Here is a 23,025-nt window from a genome sequence, read left to right on the forward strand (position 1 = left end):
CAATCTGCCCGAGTGGTTTTCTTCTCAACATATTTGTGCACCATGCAGTTAAAGATAAGAAATTACTGAAATTAATCATTACTCATTTTACCCCATTTTAGACATCATTTACCGAAATCGAAAATTATCGATGAGAAAAAAAATTGACTTGGAATCCAGCAGAGAAAAGATTATTGATTGCTAAACATCAAAAATTATCCAGATATTTTATTAGCAACCTCAATTACAATTGGGTCAAAGTTGAAGAAAAATCTCTTGTTAAAAAGTACTTGTCACCTGATTATGTCCCAAACTCTCTCAATTTCAACGACAACAACTATACTGACCAATTTTTACTCCTAAAGAGGATGCAATATTTTCAATTTAATGATTTCAAACAGGTAGGGAGAAAATAACGAGAAATCAGATGTTACTCCTTTTACCCTGATTACTAATTTTGCCCCACCCATTACCAATATATGTGTGCATATATACATACATACACATATTTGCGCACATACATACATACATACACACACACACATATTTGCGCACATACATACATACATACACACACACACACACATATTTGCGCACATACATACATACACACACACACATATTTGCGCACATACATACATACACACACACACATTTGCGCACATACATACATACACACACACACATATTTGCGCACATACATACACACACACACACATATTTGCGCACATACATACACACACACACACACATATTTGCGCACATACATACATACACACACACACATATTTGCGCACATACATACATACACACACACACATATTTGCGCACATACATACATACACACACACACACATATATATATATATATACATACACATATGCATATACATACATATATGCAAATAATATATGTATGTGTGTGTTAGATGGATGGGTTAAAATAAAAAAAGGAAAAGGAAAAATGTTTGACATCATTCGAAAACCATTTCATTTAGACAGAATATAAATAGATTCTCTTACAGCTGTTTCTAGAATAGCCAAGCATGTGGATCATGGTATTGGGAAGGGTGCGTGTTTCGTAGAATGATCAGGATAAGTAGACATCAATACACCAGTATATACTTTTATTATTAATAGGCAGAAACAACAAAATGACTCAAATTTCCGAGTTAGTGTTATGCAAAAAAATTTAGACCTTTAAGTCACTTTGTTCATTTTGTCGATTAAAATTATATACGTTTGTGTGTATCTATATATATATATATATATATACATTAGCAATTCATATTCCTCATATATATATAACCCTAACCCTATATAAATTAGCATATGTATAAATTTATATACATGTATATAGGCATATGTCTGTGAGTGTGTTTGTGTAGCTATATATAATTATAGATAGGGGTGGGAGAGAAAGAAATACATGCTTTACAGATACATATAATTATATAAGAGGAGAGAAGGGAACTGAATGAGAGCAATGAGAAAAATACATACACTTAAATATTTTTATGATTATAAAATAAATAATAATTACATTTAATGTGAACATTCTGTGAAAAAATGGACTCACTACAATAGCAGTTGTTATTAATTTTATCGACACTCAATAAAATTCTTAATCATTTGTTACAATGAGGAAAGATCGATAGATCGACTGACAGACAGGCAGACAGACAGAAAGACAGCTAAATGGATATTTTGTGGAACGGAAAGATTGTCATCAATGTCACAGATGTGTGTGTGCACCTGTATGTGTGTGTGAGTGAGTGTGATGATTAAAGACATACGTACATTGATTTGACACACGTATATTTATGATTAGTAAATAACACCTACTTCCCCATTCCTTAGCAGCGCTGACAGCTTTAGTTGAAACGTCTTCGATTGCTTGCTTCGCTGCTTCAATCTTCTCATCCACTTTATCTGGTCCTTCGGCATCTTCGTCGTCACTGCTGGTCGCGGGTTCAGAAGCATCCGAATTGGCTCCACCCTTGCGTGGTTTTTTCTTGCCAGGCAAAGGAGGAATATTAGGAGCGGCTGTGTCAGAGCCACTTTGTTCTGAGGCTGATTCTGTGACGGGAGATTCGTCACCACTTGATGCACCACCGCCGCCGCCACCGCCACCGCCGCCACCACCACCAGCTCCAGTTACAACCGAAGTTGCCGTCGCCTCGGGACCAGGTGCAACAGCACTAGAAGCAGTGTCGTTCGTACTGCTTTCGGGCTGTTGAACGTCTTCTTTTCCATCTTGAGTCGGTTGCGCATCGGCTGATTCCTCAGCTGGTACGTTGCTATCCGAATCCTTTTTCTGAATGGCACCCCACCAGCTCGACACGGCATTAAACATGTTGGCCGTGTTTTTCAGCCTGTTTCCTACTGAAAACGACTCCACTTTGTCTGTTTGGTGGGTTCTCACTTAATAGAAAAGGCAGGTAGATAATACAAAAAAGGTTCCCCGTCAGCAAAATGACGACAGGTAGACTGAGAATACGTTTGTAAACACAACTAAATCCGATGCACACGCTTACGTCATGTATATCAGTCCTGCACTGAATGTAGCAATTGGTGGAGGAAAGAGGGGGAGAAAACAAAGCTAGCTGTAACAGCATAATGTTAAAGTCAACATATTTACAGTAGCAGTGACACCATTGTGAGGAATGTTATTTGCAATAATAATTATCATAATAATATCTTCTGTTTTTTTTTTTTAACGTTACTAAATATCATCTGTACCTAAATATACATTATATTACAATTAAATTTTTTAAAGATAATGCTAAAATTATATGCTGCTGAAATGCCTAATAATCGCAATAAACCTTTTTTTTTTTTTTTTCAGGAAAAAAAAAAACACTGTTCATTTTTTATTTTAATCTATATTATTAATGTTTCTTTCTGTTGTCACAATGTTTCATATTTGAAAATTTTATTACGAAGTAAGATTACATGATATTCGGGCTTTTTCTTAAGCGCATTGAATGAAGCGGAGTGAATGAAACCAGGAGTATAAATATACTCGTTTTACTGGTAGCTTGTTTCTTTACAATATTCACCACTGTCTATTTCTAGAACCGTTGTGAACGCAATTATGATAAATACAACGACTAGCTTGATCTACATGTTTTGTTTACTCTGATTATATATACATATATATAAATATATATATATATTATATATATATATATATATTATATATATATATATATATATATATATATAGCTCGATATTGTAATTGATATTTTGATAATTTATTTCAAACGGAGATATTTTGAGGCATAAATTACTCGTTTAATTCATATTGTTTTCACACACGCACAGGGCCGGAACTTAAAGGAATGTCACGTGTACGCTCTGCGTAATGGAGAATTTCATTCATTCTGTATTCGACATCTGCTAGAAGCTGGTTATCATAAATTTCCTCTCGTTGCTTTTGTGACCCTTAGAGGCGTTTTGTTTTGGCACTCTGCAGGACCATAGTTCACTTTAAAATATATTTTTTGCTATTTAAGCCTCTCAAAGTCCATGTATATTTCGTTAATGTTTATTGTTCTTTTGGGGGGTAATACATCTACAACCCGTGACATCTAGAACATATTTACATCCCTAAACAATAAATATTCTTGCACAAGCAAACAAGGAGGGATTTACATGATTGCTTGACCTCTTAGAATTATCAGCCAAATTCTCCTTTAGATCTCATTCCACCACCACTGGGAATTTCTCTTGACGAATATATTTCCTCGTCATAGCAGAAACTATGTAACTACAAAAGTTGGTAAATGTTTAAGATGAGAAAGGAGTTGTAATCATGTTATGTTTAATAAGTTGAATTGTTAATAAGAGAAAGGATTACTTTCAACTTTTATCATCTATGAAAATGTGGTCAGTTGTCACAAGAAGAAATAAATGTGTTACCACATGAACTGTGAGATGAATGGGAAGTTGGATAAATAAAAAGAATAATCTTCGTTGTTTTATTCATGTTTATTGTTAAATTATTGTATTGGACGCAACAGTTCAGTGGGGGACAGCAGAATAACGCCAGAAATGTTTGTAATAGTAGTATATGAATATTCTGTGAAAGTGGTGAGTTTGTGTATACAATTCTCATTCTTTCAAATACAGGAATTTCACTCGGCATTACGCTTTACTACTCTCATCACTTATTCCCGGACATTTATATTCTGTATTAGTTCTTAGAAAGGTCTCTTTCTAATATTTTCAAAAACAAATCTGATTGGACAGATAGGTGGTGAAGTCACTGCTCAAAAATTTGCCGGTTGTTTATATATAATTTTAGTGGCTAGATTTTTGCAGACAGCATTACTCATTCTACCAAAATTCTGGTTGTTGCTTACAAAGTATTTCCTGATCGGAAACAGCTAGTCCTGAGTACAAACCATAGTGTAACTCTATATCACATCCACATCAGAAAACTGGTTACATGACCACAAGTAACATGTAGGATGTAAGTGTAGCAGCATGTGCTACTGATGATGACATATTCTACAGATAATGACAGATGGACAACAAATGTAGGAACTCTAAAGTTACTTTAATGTACACATGAAAAGAGTACATTGACAGGCAGATGTAATGCAAGGGTAGAATCTCTACTGGCGGAACGTATAATCAATATGCATTCACATGTGTGAATATAGAGCAGCGTTTAATAGTCAGAGGATTCTGGATATGGTGCAGCTATCAATTTTCATTATAAGGAGCTGAAAGAAAAGAATTACTATATTCCCTATCCATGGTATAAAAGAACAATTTGTGTGTGCAGTTAGGTAGGTGTCTTAAAGGAAATGCAGAGACCAAATGTGTCGGGGGTCCTGTAGTTGTGAGTTATTATTGCACAACAAACTGCAAAACATATCCTAAATATGATGAGCCAAGTGAAATTGATTATATAGAGGGAAGAAGATAAATGGCTGAAAGAAAAATGCAGGAAGTGAAGTCTGTGTTCCTTGTTGGGCTGGCAATGTTAAGTCATGTAATGAATTCAACAGCTGGTGAAAAGTGATATAATGTAGTTTGAGCTGTTGCTAAGTGCACCAAACAACAGAAATACATGTCAGAGAAAAGAACTTAAGGCTGACATAGATCTAGAAACAATTGCTGAAGACACAGATACTAGGGTGCATATGGTATTGAATGAAATGCATGCATGTTGCAATGTTATAAAAGCCAGAGTAACTGTAGAAAAACTTGTCTGATTCAAGAAAAATTATTATTTTATTAATTTTTCATTAATAAAAATCAATGAAAAACAAGAAAGCAATGTGTGAGGTGAATGCATTGTGGATGGTGTGTAAATGAAAGAAGAGTATTGGAATCTGTAAAAATGTATATGCAAAGGAATTGAAAGCCACTTGCACAGCTCTACAGGTTATGAATAAAGTGTTGTGTTAATGGTGGACTATGGAAAATGGAATATTGCTATATTCAATCATGTCAGCATGAAGATACCAGTGTAAGTTGGAAACAGCTGTAAAGGTTCATTACCAAGGTCACCAATTAAACAATATGTGGTCACCAGTGTCACTGTAAGATATAGATGTGTGTATTATCACATTAATGAGATGAATGGACAGTTGGATGAATGAGGAGTGTAGTCATGGTTTTTGATTCATCATGTCTATTATTAAATGATTGTATTGGATGTGATGTTTCATTGAGGAACCTGTAGTGAATTTTACAAGCATGAAGAGGATTCGATCCACCATAGCCAAATTTAAATTAACACTGCAACAGAACTTTTTCCATCTCTGACAGCAGTTTTACATTTTCCAGATGCCTTTATCTATGCCAAAATAATGTCTTCACTACTTGACCCTTTCTAACCTTTTCTACTTCACCAAAAGCTAGAATAGAGATAACAAGACCACCAACTAAATCTATTGTTCTCAATGATATATCTATCCTTCTGGATAGTTATATAAACCAGCACATCCCAAGCAAAAATTAGTTCATCACAGTCATGACGACTCAATGGAGTTAGTCACAGTCGGTGACGACTCAACAAGGTCTGGCCGACTAACCTTGGTCAGAGGGAGAAAGCAACTGTGAGACAACACCCTACAATTTTCTCTAGCTCAAATTCTGTCCCTTACAACATCATTCTATCTCTCTCTGTAATTACTACTACTAAACAATGAAGAGGACACATACACAAACTTTACTTTGGATTTATCAAACCTGCCCGTTGAGGTAAGGTAATTGTAATGTAACGGTAAATAAATACTTTCTTAAAACTTTATACATAGTGCATTTTTCTCATCTTACAACTTGTGCTAACGACAAATTTTTATCGTCACTACTGCTGATTCCGACATTTAATATTATTGTGTACCAAATCAACCTAAATTCATTACAAACTACAGTGTGATGTCAGAAATCTGATTGTAATAATAGTATGTTTGTTCACAGACAATGTTTTGTGAAAGGGGCAAGCTAGTATTGCATAGGCAGGTCCTTTGACAGTAGTAATTGTGAAGAACCTGATGAATATAAAAATTTCCACAGGAGTTATGCATCACTGCTCACATAGCTTAGTTTCTGATTTCACACTCTGTGTTGGTTCTTAGAATGGCTCTTTTTAGTTGCTCCATTTCAAATCTGATTGGACAGATCTGTGGTGAAGTCTTTGCTCAAAAATTTAGCACTGAGATGCTTAAAATATCTGGCAGTGTAGGCTATGGTCTAGTCATCCATATAATAATAATAAATACGCCCTTTTAAAGCCTAGCCAAGCTCATGGGCCCGGTTTCCTGGTTTCTATGGCGTATGTGTTCCCTGGCTGGACAGGACGCCAGTCCATCACAGCGTTACTCATTTTTGCCAGCTGAGTAGACTGGAGCAACATGAAATGAAGTGCTTTGCTCAAGAACACAATGCGTCGCCCGGTCCAGGAATGGAAACCACAATCTTACTATCATGGTGCTGACACCCTAACCACTAAGCCACATGCCTCCACAGTCACCCATATAGCCAAGAAGAATATTTTTTTAATGGCCCAACTACATGACAAGCATTTGGTTGCAATTAAAACATCTCTGGTGAGTTTCAAAATTAAAACTTATTTATAATGGAAAGGGATATTTGAGAAGCTTCTGCTTGCCTTTTTGTCTAGGTGCAAAAACCAAAGCAGTATTTTCTTTTCTTTTGTTACACTGTTACCACAAGGTATGATTGGCTGTAATTTATGTTAATACAGAGAGGGGCAGAGAGGACAGACGTTTTTGAAATGGCTATTACTCAGCCCCAGTGGGAGAGACATATGTTCAACAGGTACCATTTGGTCCGTAGTGTCTTAACACATTTTGCATTTTAGGTGAAGCCATGGTGCTGTGGACAATAGAGCATCACAGGTTTGCCTATGACAGTTATGTGAGGAATAATGAGTCTGTCACAGTAGTTCAGCATGACTTTTGGCACTACTTCAACATTCACTGAAATCAGGCTACTCCCACCTGTAACACAATCTTACATTGGGTGAATGCACTTTGTACACAAGGTATACTAATGAATAGGAGATCGGTGGGGGCACCATGAATAATACAAACCCTGGAAAATGTGGAACACATCAGACAAGCTTTGATACAAAGTTTAAATTGCTCTGCTCAGAGGCATTCCACTGAACTTGGCATCGGTAATCGATTGGTAAGGTGTATTTTGCATGAAAACCTGCATTTTCACCCATACAAATAGGTCATTGGGCAAGAGTTGAAACCATGGGACTATGCACAGTGGCTTAACTTCACCTGTCAAATGGAAGCAATTTTTGAGGCAAATGACAACCTCATTTTGTTAAAGAGTGATGAAGCTCATTTTCATCTCAGTTGCATGGTGATAAGTAGAACTGTCCTTATTGGTCTCATGAAATTCTAAGAGAACTGCACAAAAGACTGCACAGCCCAAAAGTGATGGTCAGGTGTGCTGTTGGAAAAGCTGCTGTCATTGGTCCTTACTTTTTTGAAGACAATAATGGAAATGCTGTTAATGTGAACTCTGAGCATTACATTGAGATGATAAACAACTTCTTTGTGCCTGAATTATGATGAAATAGTATGTCTATTCAACATGTGTGGTTTCAGGAGGATGGGGCAACAGTCCACACAGCCAGAGCATCAATGGACATTCTTCACCCTCTCTTTGGTGACCGCCTCATTTCCAGGTTTGTTGACATTCCTTGGCTCGCTCAGTCCACCGATTTGTCCATGTGTAATTATTTGTTGTGGTGAAGCCTCAAAGCATGTATGTATGTGCATAAACCCCATACATTGGACGATTTGAAGGAAGCTATTCACATGGAAGACACCTAATTTGACAGAGGAATGCTGGAGAGAGTGGAGACCAACTTCCAAGAACACCTTCAGAAATGCAACAATGAAAACGGACACCACATGATGGATGTTGTTTTCCACACTTGATTTTGACAAATGCTAATTCAATATAAACATATTGATGTCAATAAAATTTGTTTGCAGCTAAACTTAATGATTATAAGAATTGTTCAAAAACGTCCATCCTCTCTGTCCCACCTTGTTTATGTTGCTTATCTGCATAGGCAGTTTAGCACCTGTTCTTATAAAATTACTAAATATGGTTGCATTGGCTAAACTGCAAATCTAAACTTAAACAGAGATGCTATAGGATTGATTCCGTAGAGAGCTCTTCTAGGCAAACTATATCACAAAGTCTATCTTTCTTCTTGAGGATTAGAAAATGCTTCAATGAAACTTAATGGATGAGTCTACCACATTTGGAATGGTGTTGCTGCTGCTACACATATTGTCGTCCTGGACTGTGTCCAAAAAGGGGCTACATGTCTGATTAGCACAAAGCCACTTATCACTACACTTTAATCACTTATCTCACTCCCCCTTTTCTATTGCTATTACAACGACCTCTGTTTCCCAGAGCTGGATGGTCTATTACCATCTACAGTCAGGCATTCCCAACTCAATTGTTTCTCATCTCATCACTCTTCCCAGACACCACTTTCTCCGAGGACACCAGCTGTCTGGAATCTGCCAACCCATGCATATTTTTTCCAGCAGTCAACTGAAGAGGAAGGTTAATTTTTGTGATACAGTTTTTGCTATGATAATGTTCATCCATCCATCCAGACAAACAAATTACACCCCTATTATTTTCTGTGATGGTAGTGTGTAATTTGAAGGAAATTTGGCAGCTCATTCTAACATGTCAAGTGATCATATAGAGCCTCTCTTGTTAGTTTGTGCAAGGAAATGTTTGAAAAGTATGTTAATGACATGTATCCCACTAGTCTTAGAAGGCCATGGTCATGGCCCCTCTCCTTCTGTTCATTGTAAAAAAAAATAAAACATTTTTCTATGTTAGTTTTGCATCATTTCCTCTCCCCCTTTCACACTTATCACAAACCTTAATTCCACATCAAATGTTTTAAAGTCTAAATGCTCTCAGAATGTGTGTTGAACATTTTAAATGTCTGCACTGTATGTTGTATGTTGTGCTTGTTGTTATATGCAAGGAAGATACCTTTTTTATAGGTTTGGTATGGAGAAAGAAGCTGTACCCATGTTCTTCTTAGGCCCACCAAGACTAGTTAAATGAATGTAGTTAATGTTCCTCTCAAATAATTACAAGTTGAGAGAGAATACCAGAGAGTCAATGATTTGAGGAGGAAGAATTGGGTGTAGTGTTTAGAATGGGACCTGGAAAGCGGACACAATGTAGGTTATGGAGCGATGAGTGAATTAGAAGTTCTGAGTAAACAAGGTATGAGACCAGTCAGCTCTGAGAAGCAGAAGCTTCTGTAGTCATAATAGAAAACGTGGAGTAACAGCCTAAAATTGGAGGTGGGTTTTTTTTAAATTTTTTTTTTTAGCTGTCTAGGGTATCTGTATTTGTAGCAGCATCACCTTTGCAGATGTGTGAGCAGTGTTCTATTTTAGGTTGCTACTGAGCTTTGTAATGACCAGTAGCTGTTGGGGATGAAGAGGAAGACCAGTATAGTTTTTGCCACATTGAGGGATATGTGGTTACCAGGAAAAATTCTCGATGGTGTTAAGGCCTAGTATCTATAATGATACCGATTGCTTTATTTGCTGATAATCATATTTAGGAGTAAGAGAGTATGACAGTGACTTTTGAAATATTCTATTGTTTTTGTGTTGTTGAAGGAGACAAGACTAATAGACACCACAGGAGAATGTTTTGTAGGTCTTTGTTCATCAAAGTCAATGCAGGTTTCTACTCTGTCATTGAAGCAAATTAATACATATTCCAAGGCAGGCACCATTAATTGAAATGTTAACTTTGTTAACCATTAACCAGAAAGTTAACTTCAATAACCTTTATTCAATTAATTCTTTAAAAATGCAACAGAAGTTATCGATAAACCATTAACATTGATTTTTATTATAGAAAAAAAAATCAGTTTTTGCTCTAAAACTACCTAAAGGCACGTTTAAAAGGTGCCAAATCTATAAAATCAGCCTTTTCTGACCTTTTTAAGGACTTTAGAACCACACAACTATAGTTTTTTTTTTCTTTAGAGTTAAAATATGCTGATTTTATAGTTTTAACTTTAAAAAGACCTAAAAAAAGTTGATTTCATAGTTTTGGCCCTTTTTAAAGGTTTTTAAAGGCATTTTTAAAGGGTAAAAAAAACTCAAATGAAACACAATATTAGTATTAAAGGAAAAATGTTTATTGATAAAGTGGCCATAAAGAATAAAAATTTTAAATCTTAAAAACACGATATATACATAATCTAATTTTTTCTCTTCTCATTCTCCATTTTCAGGTTGCCTTTCATGAAAATTAATTTTCATCACACAGGGATGATTTCTTGGCCCTCAAGATGTCATTACCCAAAGAGAACAAATGCTCCTCTGCAGCACTGGAGGGGATGGCTGTGTTGAACTTGATGAGCAAGTCCACCAACACTTGCTCCCCCTAGAAGGCAGCATCTGTCAGCAAGTCTTTGGAGTTGGTCTCCAACCAGGTCTTGATCAAATTTTGGGCCTTGTCCTTGAGTGACCTGTGGCTCCTGCTGCTCTCTTTCGGATGAGTGACAGCACTAAAGAAGTCATCCTCCTCTTCGTTGTTGCTGCTCACTTCATCAGACTGCTGCCTCATGGCCTCCTTGACCTTACCCTCCATGCTTTTTCTCACTTTGGTGACCTTGGTGTTGTCATACTTATCCAGCTGGACGAGATGAAACCTGGGGTGGAAGGCAGCAGCCAGCTGGTATTCCACATTCTTCAGGAGGTTCCTAAACCTTTTGTCGATGCCTGCCAAAAGTGTGTCAACCAAGGGGCTGCAGTAGACAAGGCCCTTGGACTTCAATTTCTTGAGCCTAAAGATCATTGCAGCAACTTGAGTTAAAAGAACTTAACTCAAGTGGACTTGAGTTAACAGAAGTTAATTAGTTTGATAATTATTTCCAAAATTAACTTAAAAGTTAAATCGTTAACAAAAATGTTAACTTTGTTAATTAATGATTAATGGATTAACAGTTTGGTGCCCAGGTTTACATATTACACTATCATAGGAACTAGCTCACCTAATTTCTTTTCAACCTTTACAAATACCCTACATCCAAGGTCCATGTCTTGCTATCAAGCAGTATCACACTTCATATATGAGCACCCAGCAATATGTCCTTCTCTCTGAGAAGAGCAGACCCTAAATAGGTAAGAGCTCCTTGAACTTTTTCCATCCTGTTCTTACTATATTATTCAACATATTTATTCATTTATATGCACCCATATATAATGCAATTTGCTAAATCTAGAAAAAAATATCTTTCATGTATGATATGCACTGACATTTCTAAAATAAAATATATTATACATTGGTAAATCTATACATCCTAAACAAATCAAAGCATTAATTCAAATGTGATCTTTGAACTTTACAGGTTAAAATCTCCCTGTTACCGTTGCTGACAAGCACATGGCATTATTGCATTTTGACTTCCATTAGGTCAGCTTTGCCTTTTATGTTTTTGAGTCAATAAAATTTTTTTTTTTAATTATCGATTGAGCTTAGTAGGCTCATGAATGTTTGCCTAGACACCTTGCCACATTTGTTCCAGTTTTAAGTTCAAATCTCACATTGCATATTTAGATGGTAGACCTAATACATTGCCTGGCTTAACACCAACACCTTATGCTTGGAATTCCTTCAACAGAGTTTGCTCTGTTAGAACCAGATTTCTGGCCTGAAGATACCTTTCTCCTTTGTTCCCACCAGTGCCAGAGACTCTATAATGTCTCATGGACACTGCTGTCCATCATGACTGAAAAAAAAATACATATATGCATAAAGACAAAACTCACAAAATATACATGTGTATTTAACATGCATTCAAGCAAACACATGTACAAGTGTGTAAAAACAGCTTGCTTACCAACCATATGGTTCTGGGTTCAGCCCCTATGTGTGGCACTTTGGGAAAGTGTCGTCTACTTTAGCCTCAATCCTTGTGAGTGGATTTGATAGATGGAAACTGAAAGAAGCCCGTCATATATATACATATATATGTGTGTGTGTTTGTGTGTCTGTGTTTGTCCCCCCAACATCGCTTGACAACCGATGCTGGCGTGTTTATGTCCCCGAAACTTGGTAGTTCAACAAAAGAGACTGATAGAATAAGTACTAGGCTTACAAAGAACAGGTCCTGGGGTTGATTTGCTTGACTAAAGGTGGTGCTCTAGTATGGCTGCAGCTAAAGGACTGAAACAAATAAAAGAATAAAGGCATAGGTGTGGCATTCAGTCCTACAGTGTGACACCTTGGGCAAGTGCCTTCTATAATAGCCTTGGGCCAACCAAAGCATTGTCAGTGGATTTGTTAGATGGAAACCAAAAGAAGCTCGTTGCATATGTGTGTGTGTTTGTTCCCCACCACCACTTGACAACCGCTGTTGGTATGTTTACTGCCCCATAACTTAGCATTTCAACAAAAGGGACCAATAGAATAAGTACCATTTGACTAAAAATTCTCCAAAGCAGTGCCCCAGCATGGCCACAGTCTAATGACTGAAGCAAGTAAGAGATAAAAGATATGTACACAAACATATACTCATTCATAAAAGTGAATAAGCAAACATGAATAAGCTTGAAAGCAAACATATAAGTCTTCAAACACACATACACAAGCTGGCATACAGTGGGATATACACTGATTCATATGAGCATGCATATGCTGGGTATATGCAAATGAACAATCCAACTATCTGATTATTGATTTATCAAAGTCTCAATTTCTCTATGGTTTAAGATGTCAGCTGAATTATAGCTATTGATCTAGCTCTATCTATCTTTCTACTATGAATCGGTCCATCTATCTATCTGTCAGTGTATTGTTTCATGTAAGTATCTAATAAATCATCTGTCTCATGAACTATCAAAAAATCAAGTAATCAATAAGTCAGTTAATCAGTCTAATCCCCTCTCAGTAGAGCTACATATAGGAGACAAAGAATGAGTAGCTCATGTGATCCTATACAGGCATCTGTTATTTCAGTGTCCACTGACCAAATCCACTTGCAAGATTTCAGCTGGCCTGGGGATATAGCAGAAGACACTTACGCAAGGTGCAACACAGTGGGACTGAACCTAAGACCATATGGTTGGAAAACAAGTGCCTTAACCATACTGGCTTGCCTGCTTTTATTTAAACCAAGAACAATCTATAGCTAGCATAGCCCATAAAATACCTGATGGTTTAAGATAAGCTTTGCTTTAAATTCATTTAATTCAAATTAATTCATATTCATTAATTATATATTAATTATGATGGAGTTAATGATGTTTATTCCTAATGAAACAGCTGTTGAAAGTAATTAAATTATGATATATCTGTGAAATGTTTGCTTTCTGCTTATATACATACATACACACACATGTATAACTAGACATCTACATTTATACATAAACAATCCCTTTTCAAAATGATATGAAAGCAAGAAACTTTATTCCTGTATGCAGAAGATTCTACAAATAGAAATTGGTCATGGGTATTATAATTAATAATTACAGGATTTTTAGAGAATTGAGGTTGAGTTTGTTGAGAAAAAAGCTTTAGTGTTTGTTGTTTGTAGAAAGATTATTTATGGTAGGGTAGAAGGAGAGAGTGAGAAATTGTTATGTTTAGCTGTTGAAGAAATGTATAGGCTTGAAATATCTTTAAGGTTTTGTGTTTTCAGGAAAAGGTTAACAAAAATAATCTCCTCACAGTAACTTTCTATCAACACACATACAAAAACATATTTTCCTCATGTCATCTTCTATTCCCTTTCCTACATAACATTTTCCCTCAGTTTACCTAGACCACACCTAATTAACAATCATATAGCACCAAAAAACAACTTGTCAAAGACTATACAAAGCTAAAGAGAACTCAAGTAAAGCACAATCTGATGACAGTGAACAAGTCAAAACTTTGAAGTTTCTGTCAACTTTTGTAGCAGAAGTTAGTAATCCTTCAGTTTAATGTTCAAATATTTTTATATAAAGCTTGACAAAAGAAACTCAATACATATCCAATTATAATTTTTTTATAACACCATCATCATCATCATCCTTTAGTGTCTGCTTTCTTTGCTGGCATGGGTTAGACAGTTTGACTGGAACTGGTAAGCTGGAGAGCTGCACTAGGTTTCAGTCTGATTTGACATGATTTCTATGGCTGGATGTCTTTCCTAAGGCCAACCACTCCAAGAGTGGGTACTTTTATATGCCACCAACATGAGTGTGCTTGTGTATAAGTGTCTATCTGTGAGCACATATGAGTGTGCATGCACGTGTGTGTTGACATACTGGTTATGGGTACACCTGTATCTATGAATGTATGCATGGTTGCATTGTTTGTTTGTATGAATCTATGTCTGTGCTTTTTTTTTGCATGCATGTGTACTTGTTTGTCTGCTGTATGTATGTATGTACTTGTTTGTCTATGTATGTATGTATGTCTGCATGGGATTCTTAGTGTGTGTGTGTGTGTGTGTGTGTATGTATGTATGTATGTATGTATATATGTATGGTCTTTATTTTTAATTATCTGAATTTTTCATGTAAGGAAGAAGCTAGATCCTAACAAAGATACAAAGCTCCATCATTAGAATGAAAGTAGCAAAAACAATACCACATGTTGAACTTGAGAAAAGTCTTGCATATTTTTACTGCTCCACTAACAAATTGCATTTGTCATGTATACATTAGCTGATAGCTGTCTTTTTCTAAAAACTCTGACTTTGCTAGTATGTCTAAAGCACAATCAAGTATGCTAATTATTATAAGTATAAATATAAATTTAAATCTGGGTAGAGAAACCAAAGGTTTCAATGCAGTTATCTGTAGTTATTCTCTTTCTTGTTGATTATTGATTAGGGTAGCTAATCCCTATGTTGTACACACTTCTTCTTGTTTGTTCTCAACAACTATATCCTGTCAGTTATGTTTGCACTTGGTAAAAGTTTTGATGGGAAAGTTCTCCCAATATTTCATGTGTTGATGTTTATTTATGTTTGTATTCGAGAACAAGGATTCTCTATACCTATATCAGGAAGCTCATTTATTTTTTATGGCATGGTCTATTGTTTAAGTATCAACATAATATTGTATTAGGAGGTAGCAACTTGACGACATTCTTGGGGAAGTTATTGATCTGTCTTCCACAGAAATGCTAATGTAGTATGATCAACATTTTTGGTTGTATCTTGAGGTTTCAATAGCTTTGTAGACTTTGTTATTCAACTGGTATTTTATAGTGGTTAAGGTGGTGAGCTGGCAGAAACGTTAGCACGCAGGGCGAAATGCTTAGCGGTATTTCGTCTGCCACTACGTTCTGAGTTCAAATTCCGCCAAGGTCGATTAAATAAGTACCAGTTATACACTAGGGTCGATGTAATTGACTTAATCCATTTGTCTGTCCTTGTTTGTCCCCTTGTGGGGAGTAAAGAAATAGGTATTTTATAATAGTCTCCTGCTCTTGGATTACAAACACATAGCCTTCACAGTGTGATGTGGCTGTTGCAAGTCCAAGAAAAGCTCTACTTCATGTCAGTCTTAGTATTATCCTTAAGTCTGTGGGAAACATACCCATGCATAGTCTTTTTTGGTATGCTGAGCATTACACATCCAGGTCTTCTTTGAGATATGTTAGTCCATCTGTTTTGGGGTTGTATGGGAGGTCATCAAGAAAAGAGAACTTCTTCAGGAGCTCACTGTCAACTGACTTGTAGGATATTGTTCCCTTTGCTTTTCAACACTTGGTCTGTGTATTTATTTTTGCTGCTGTTGTTTAGCAGATGCTGTCTGAGAGATACTATATGACATTTGAAAGCCGTCAGCACAGATTTCAGGCTTCTCCTGCCTTCATCTCTTCTTAGATAGAACCTGTCAATATCTATGTTTCTGTAGAAGTTTCCAGTTCATCTCTGAATCTAGCAGGTTTTAATGTCTATGGAGTGAATTTCAGTCACGTAGTTCAAATGTTGGAATCAGCATTGGTACAGTAAATGCATTGTGGAATATTGTCTTGTAAGTGGAGATTTCTCACTGCCAAGGTTTTTTAAGTCAGGCCACCCCATTTTTATTCACAGCACCTTCATACAATAAGTTTTTATAGAATTCTTTGTGTAGAACAGAAGATATAGAGAAACTATTGATGCACAGATTCTGGGTTTCAGGGACCGATTTTCTACAATTTCTCAAATACAATCTCTCCTTTTGGTTAAACTCCATTCCTATATCAGCTGAAAAAGTTGCTATTAATTCCAGCTATTTTATGGCAGGCCAAACATTTTTAGCATCGATATTCAGGTGATCCACAAAGAAATTATGGGTCTAGAAGATACAGACCCTAGCATGTTGTCATTGAATTTAAGTGAAAGAAATGATAACCAAAATAAACAGAAGTACAGAAAGGTTATAAACCTTGGTATATTCCCTTCGAAATATTTATAACATTGGAGATGATTATTCCACTCTTAGTTGTGGGTTTGTTGCCTAGGTGTTTATGAACCTTTCAATGATAGGGACTAAGATAATGACTTCAGCAGCCATGAGTAGGAAATATAGTCAAATGCTTTCCTATAATCAGGTCATATTGTCATAAAGTGTTTGCAGTGTTTTCTTACTTTGGACAGCATGGCTTTGTTTATCAAAAGGTTGTTCAGCACATTCTCACACTCACTTCTTTCTACTCGATCATCATTGCTTGGCTCATAACAATGCTTGAAGAATTTGCACATCTACGTATGTGCAGGCCTGGGCAAAGGTTTTTTGTAAAAGTCTGACTGTTGTCCATGCTTGCAAATTTCGTTTCTCCTTGCCACCAATGTTGTCCAAGGGCTACTGCTTTAGAGCCAATACAGCTTAGCACCAGTGATGTTAAAGGCATTGTGGTCAGAATGCAAGGACATGGAACAGATATCTCAAAGTATAGCAACCAGCATTCTAACAATCCTGCCAATCTGCTGAGCTGGGTTTGGTACTATATTAAAGAACGAAGAGCAGATTGACCTCAGTGAAACTTCAACTTAGAATTGGAACAAATGCCACAACGCATTCTAACCAACATTCTAATGACTCTGCTAATTCCCTCATCAGTACCTTAGCACAATCCTTAGTCATCATCATTTCCATAATTATCATCATTACCACTGTCGTTATCAGTATTGTCATTCTCATCACTACCATCATCCTCACCATCACTGCTGCTGAGACCCCTTCAGTCATGACTGACCATGGGATTGCACCTAGGAAGTTACCCTCCAAAGCATAAGTCCGGGCAAGGTTGTTTATGGAAGACCAGCAGTCGCCCATGCATACCGGCTTCCCCTCTCCATGCCACCAGTGTTATCCAAGGGAAAGGCAAAGGCTGATACAGCTTGGCACCTGTGACGTTGCAACTCATTTCTACAGCTGAGTGAACTGGAGCAACGTGAAATAAAGTGTATTGCCCAAGAACACAACACGCAGCCCAGTCCGGGATTCGAACTCACAACCTCGCAATTGTAAGCTCAATGCTCTAACCACTGAACCATGCGCCTTCACTTCACCATCACCACCACTATCAATATATATATATATATGCAAAGTTTAGGTTAGTTAAAATATGTTTGTAACACATTTCAACTGCTAAAAGGCAAATTCACTGCACTTACCACAGAGAAAATTTTCTCTTATAGTAAAAATACCATTTCAGTGTTATATAAAATACTGTATCAGTGTTAAGTGTTATCATCTGTTAGGATTCTCAGACATCGATGTTTCTATCTTCTAAGCTTTTATCAATGGGAAATACCTAAGAGCTGCACCTCTGAACTGATCTTATAAAGCTATAGCTTTATCTAAAATACAGTCAACAACATTGACTGATTTGTGCCAGTAGACTGCCAGCTCTTGGAGATTACCAAATCTCCAAGCAGTGTTTGGTATAAGCAAAGTTTATCATCATCATCGTTTAATGTCCGTTTTCCATGTTGGCATGGCTTGGATGGTTTGACTGGGGACTGGCAAGCCAGGAGGCTGTACCAGGCACCAATCTGATCTGGCAAGGTTTCTATAGCTGGATGCCCTTCCTAATGCCAACCACTCCGAGAGTGTAGTGGGTGCTTTTTACGTTCCACTGGTACAGGAGTCAGTCAGGTGGCACTGGCATCAGCCACATTCAGATGGTGCTTATTTACATGCTACCAGCACAGGAGCCAGTTGGGGCGGGGTGGGGTAGGGGTACTGGCATCGACCATGTTCGGATGGTGCTTTTGTGTGCAGCAATGACCTATGCATGAATGGTACTTATTGCATGCCACCTGCACGGGAGCCAGTCAGGTAGCACTAGCATCGGCCACAACTACAATTTCCATTTTGATTTCACTTTGAGATTCTAATTGTGATTTTAATTTTGATATTTGATTTTACTTGACTCAATAGGTCTCCTCAAGCACGGCATGTTGCCTGACAATTCAAAGGTACTTTTTAAATGAGCTGCTTACGTGACACTGGTATAGGCTACAGTTGTGATTTCACTTTATTTGTCGGGTCTTCTCAATCGCAGCATATCTTCAGAGGTCTCAGCTTCTTATCATTGCCTCTGTGAGGCCCAATGTTCAAAGGTCATGCTTCACTATCTCATCTTGGGTCACACTCTTCCACAGGTTTCTTCCGCTGTTAGGGAGTGACACTTTTCACAAAGCTCTCTTCATTCAAACACAACACATACCTCATCTCTCTTGCACACCACCTCAATGCTTCTTATGTCCAACATTTCTCTCAGGGTGCTTACACTCTGTCGTGTGTGTGCACTGACATTATATATCCAGTGCATAATACTAGCTTCATTTCTTTCTAGCCTACATATGTTCACAACAGTCATGCTCCATGTTTCACTGCCGTGTAGCATGGCAGTATGCACAAATGCATCATAAATTCTACCTTTCACTCCGAGTGAGAGGCCCTTTGTTACCAGCAGAGGTAGGAATTTTTTGCGGGCTATTCTTATTCTAGTGGCAACACTCTCAGCGCATCCACCCACACTACAGTCTTGGTCACCTAGGTAGCAGAAGCTATCAACTACCTCTAGTTTCTTCCCCTGGCATGTGATGGAATCTGTTTTCTGAGCATCTTTGGTGTTTGTTGCCCCTGTGCAAAAGCTATCATCCTGGTTAACCTTTCTTTGATGTTGCTGCACCTCTTATGTGTCCAAAGCTTACACTGGGTATATCTTATGAAGTTTCTACCTACACCTCTTCTACAGATCGAGCAGGGCCATCTATCCGAAGGGATTTGTGATTTGTTCACCTTCCTACTTACTAGGACCTTGGTTTTTGCAACATTGACTCTAAGGCCCTTCGATTCTAAACCTTGCTTCTACACTTGAAATTTCTTCTCTAGTTCTGGTAGTGATTCAGCTATGAGAGCAAGGTCATCAGCATAGAGGAGCTCCCAGGGGCAGCCTGTCTTGAATTCCTCTGTTATTGCCTGGAGGAATATGGGGAATAAGAGGGAGATGAGGACTGATCCTTGGCGAACCCCTACTTCTACCTGGAATTCTTCACTCTACTCGTTGCCAACCCGTACCTTACTGACAGCATCCCCATACAACTCTTATTAACCACTCATCTATCTCAAGTTTCTGCATCGTCCACCAGATAAGGAATCAGAGGACCCTGTCAACGGCTTTCTCCAAGTCAACAAAAACCAAGTATAGGGGTTTATCTTTGGTTAGGTACTTCTCCTGCAGTTGCCTTACCAGAAAGATAGAATCAGTGGTGCTTCTACCTCGCACAAAACTGAACTGCATCTCACTTAAGCAGACTCTCTACCAAATTAGTTGGGCTATTACCCTCTCCATGACCTTCATCACCAGATCCAGCAGTTTGCCACCCCTGTAGCTATTTATAACTAAAGCATCACCTTTACATTTGTAACAGTTGGCTATGGTGCTGCTACACCAGTCATTGGGAATGACTCCTTCATGAACTACCTGATTTACAATACGGGTGACAAGACTATAACCCACACCTCCAGATATTTTAAGCATCTCAGCAGTGATTCCTGATGGGCCGGTGGTTTCTCCTGACTTCATATCCTTAATTGCTTTATCTACCAGGGTGCTATCAATTCAGGTAGCTGGTCCCTGGACTGGGTCAACCTTTGGCAGGCTCTCCTCCTCCCATTCATTCTCCACACTCAGCAACCTTTCATAATGGCATGCTCAGGCTTCTTTCTTTGCAGGATCATTAAAAGCAAGTGCAACATCATCCATGTGGACAAATTTCTCTCCTGTAACATCACAATATTCTCTAACACACTGTCTTCCAACCAGAAATACTTCAGTTCTTTGGTCCTCACAGCACTGAACATTGGCAAACTTCGTCTTTTCTGCTACTCCCTTGGCTATATATACCCGTCTCCCAGCCTCCCTTCTGGCTATCTGGTACAGTTCCCTGCTATCCCAACTCTTCCAGGTTTTCTAGTCCTGTTTCTTTGCTCTAATGCCTTTGTCTGCTGTATTATTCCACCACCACGTTACCCTAGGTCTGGAAGGGACTTTGCACCAACTGCAGATTTGGTCTGTGGTGCTCAGTAAGCTGTCACTAAGTAATTTCCAGTTACCCTCTATGTCACAAGTCTGTAGCTCCTCCTCCCACTCATCAAATTTTTCAATGAGAATGTCCCTAAATCTCTGACTGAGTGAAAGGTTCTTAAGCTTCCAAATCCTTCTTTTCTGGATTGGTCTGCTTCTTGGCATCCTTCTGGCCTCAAGTCTAAAGAAACAGGCCAGGAAAACCTGGGGTAGCAGGGAACTGTACCAGATAGCCAGAAATTAGGCTGAGAGACAGGTATATATAGCCAAGGGAGTAGAAGAAAAGAAGTTTGCCAATTTTCAGTCTATGCTGGGGTGTACATTCTCCACCAGGGAGTGTCTTTGTATTTAAGAGCAACCATGCATCCCACTGTCTGGTGAGAATAAAATTAATCTGGCTAGCAGAGTGACCTGATTAATAGGTTATCAGGTAGCTGTCTGGCTTCCTGAAGTTGGTGTTGCAGATTAATAGGCTGCTTGCAACACTGAACTCCAGTAGCCTAGTTCCCTCTTCGCTTCGGGAATGTTTGTAACATATTTCAACTGCTAAAAGGCAAATTGACTGCAGTTACCGTAGATAAAATTTTCATGTATGATAAAAAGGTGTAAAAACACTATATCTGTTCAATGTCATCATCTGTCAGGATTCCCAGCCATTGATGAGGTGTTTCTACATCTTTTTACCATGAGAAAATTTTCAGAAACATGTTTTAACTAACCTAAACTTTGCTTATGCCTAAGCACTGCTTGGCTCTGATATTCTGGTAATTTCCAAGACCTGACAGTCCACTGGCACAAATCAGTCTATGTTGTTGACTGTATTTTAGCTAAAGAGCTTTATGAGATCTATTCAGAGGTGTCACTCTTAGGTATGTAGCTTTCCAGCAGCAACCCTCACCATCCAGAGTTTGACAAGTCTTCAGCAACTTCATATAACTATCGTAATTGAGATTGAGTCCCTGTTCAAAGATGTCGGGTGAATTTTGGTGTGCAGTTAGCTGCAGTCAGGATGCCTGCTGTGTCTCTTCCTGCTAGCCACGACTTCATAGTCTCCATTGCAGCTGTCCATGTCATGTCTTATAGCCATTACACTGTTCACAGAGCATTGGGCAGCAGTCATTCATAATGTGAGCATTAGTTCGAAACATCATGATACAGGTAACTTTTTTCTAATATTCAGATGGCTTCCAGTCTGCCATATCAGCTAACTTATTCTTAACTACAGTTTTAATCTTTAAGCTCACCAATGCCACTTACTGTTCACCAAAACATCAAACTGTTCCTGAAATAAGGAAACATAAAAAAATGTCAAATTTAACCCAAAATATTAAGGATTATCATCATCATCATCGTTTAACGTCCGCTTTCCTTGCTAGCATGGGTTGGACGATTTGACTGAGGTCTGGCAAACCAGATGGTTGCACCAGACTGTCATCTGGTTTGCCAGGCCTCAGTCAAATCGTCCAACCCATGCTCTTTCTACTAAAGGCACAAGGTCTGAAATCTGGAAGAAAAGGACTAGTCGCTTACATTGACCCCAGTGTTTTACTGGTACTTAATTTATTAACCTGGAAAGGATGAAAGACAAAGCTGATCTCAGTGGAATTTGAACTCAGAATGTAGCAACAGGCAAAATACTGCTAAGCATTTCATCCAGTGGGCTAACGAACCTGCCAGCTTGCTGCCTTAGCCCAATACATTAATGATTTTTTTTCATCACACCTTTGAGAAAACAGAAAAGAACTGCTTTTGGAAGCATTACATTACTACCTTATTTGAAGTCTCAGATTTAGCAATTTAAATTCTGTTGCAATGTGTTAGCCTGTCATTTGTTTACAATTGATATGACAAGCTGCTTTTGCAGAAGTCATTGACCCCAGTGAATGAAAATCATTTGTTGATAATACAATAAAGAAAAATTTACGTCAGTATATTGCTGC

General features: G+C 37.8%; 1 protein-coding gene across 1 annotated transcript; it reads right to left on the bottom strand.

Annotated features, from left to right (window-relative positions):
- Window positions 1-1,482: 1,482 nt before the first annotated feature.
- Window positions 1,483-21,582, bottom strand: LOC118764865 (POU domain, class 4, transcription factor 2-like). The gene is made up of 2 exons (XM_036506018.1): window positions 21,570-21,582; window positions 1,483-2,511 (listed from the first exon to the last, which is right to left on the bottom strand). Exon 2 carries the CDS (start codon window positions 2,333-2,335, stop codon window positions 1,715-1,717), a length of 621 nt encoding a protein of 206 aa, XP_036361911.1. The 5' UTR covers window positions 2,336-2,511; window positions 21,570-21,582; the 3' UTR covers window positions 1,483-1,714.
- Between the last annotated feature and the right edge of the window lie 1,443 nt (window positions 21,583-23,025).

This window comes from Octopus sinensis, linkage group LG9 (assembly GCF_006345805.1).
Source record: "Octopus sinensis linkage group LG9, ASM634580v1, whole genome shotgun sequence".
In the NCBI taxonomy this organism is placed as follows: domain Eukaryota; kingdom Metazoa; phylum Mollusca; class Cephalopoda; order Octopoda; family Octopodidae; genus Octopus; species Octopus sinensis.

What these genes read in the sequence shown, in the direction of transcription:
- LOC118764865 (XM_036506018.1), bottom strand. Translation starts at nt 2,335, where the DNA reads ATGTTTAATGCCGTGTCGAGCTGGTGGGGTGCCATTCAGAAAAAGGAT.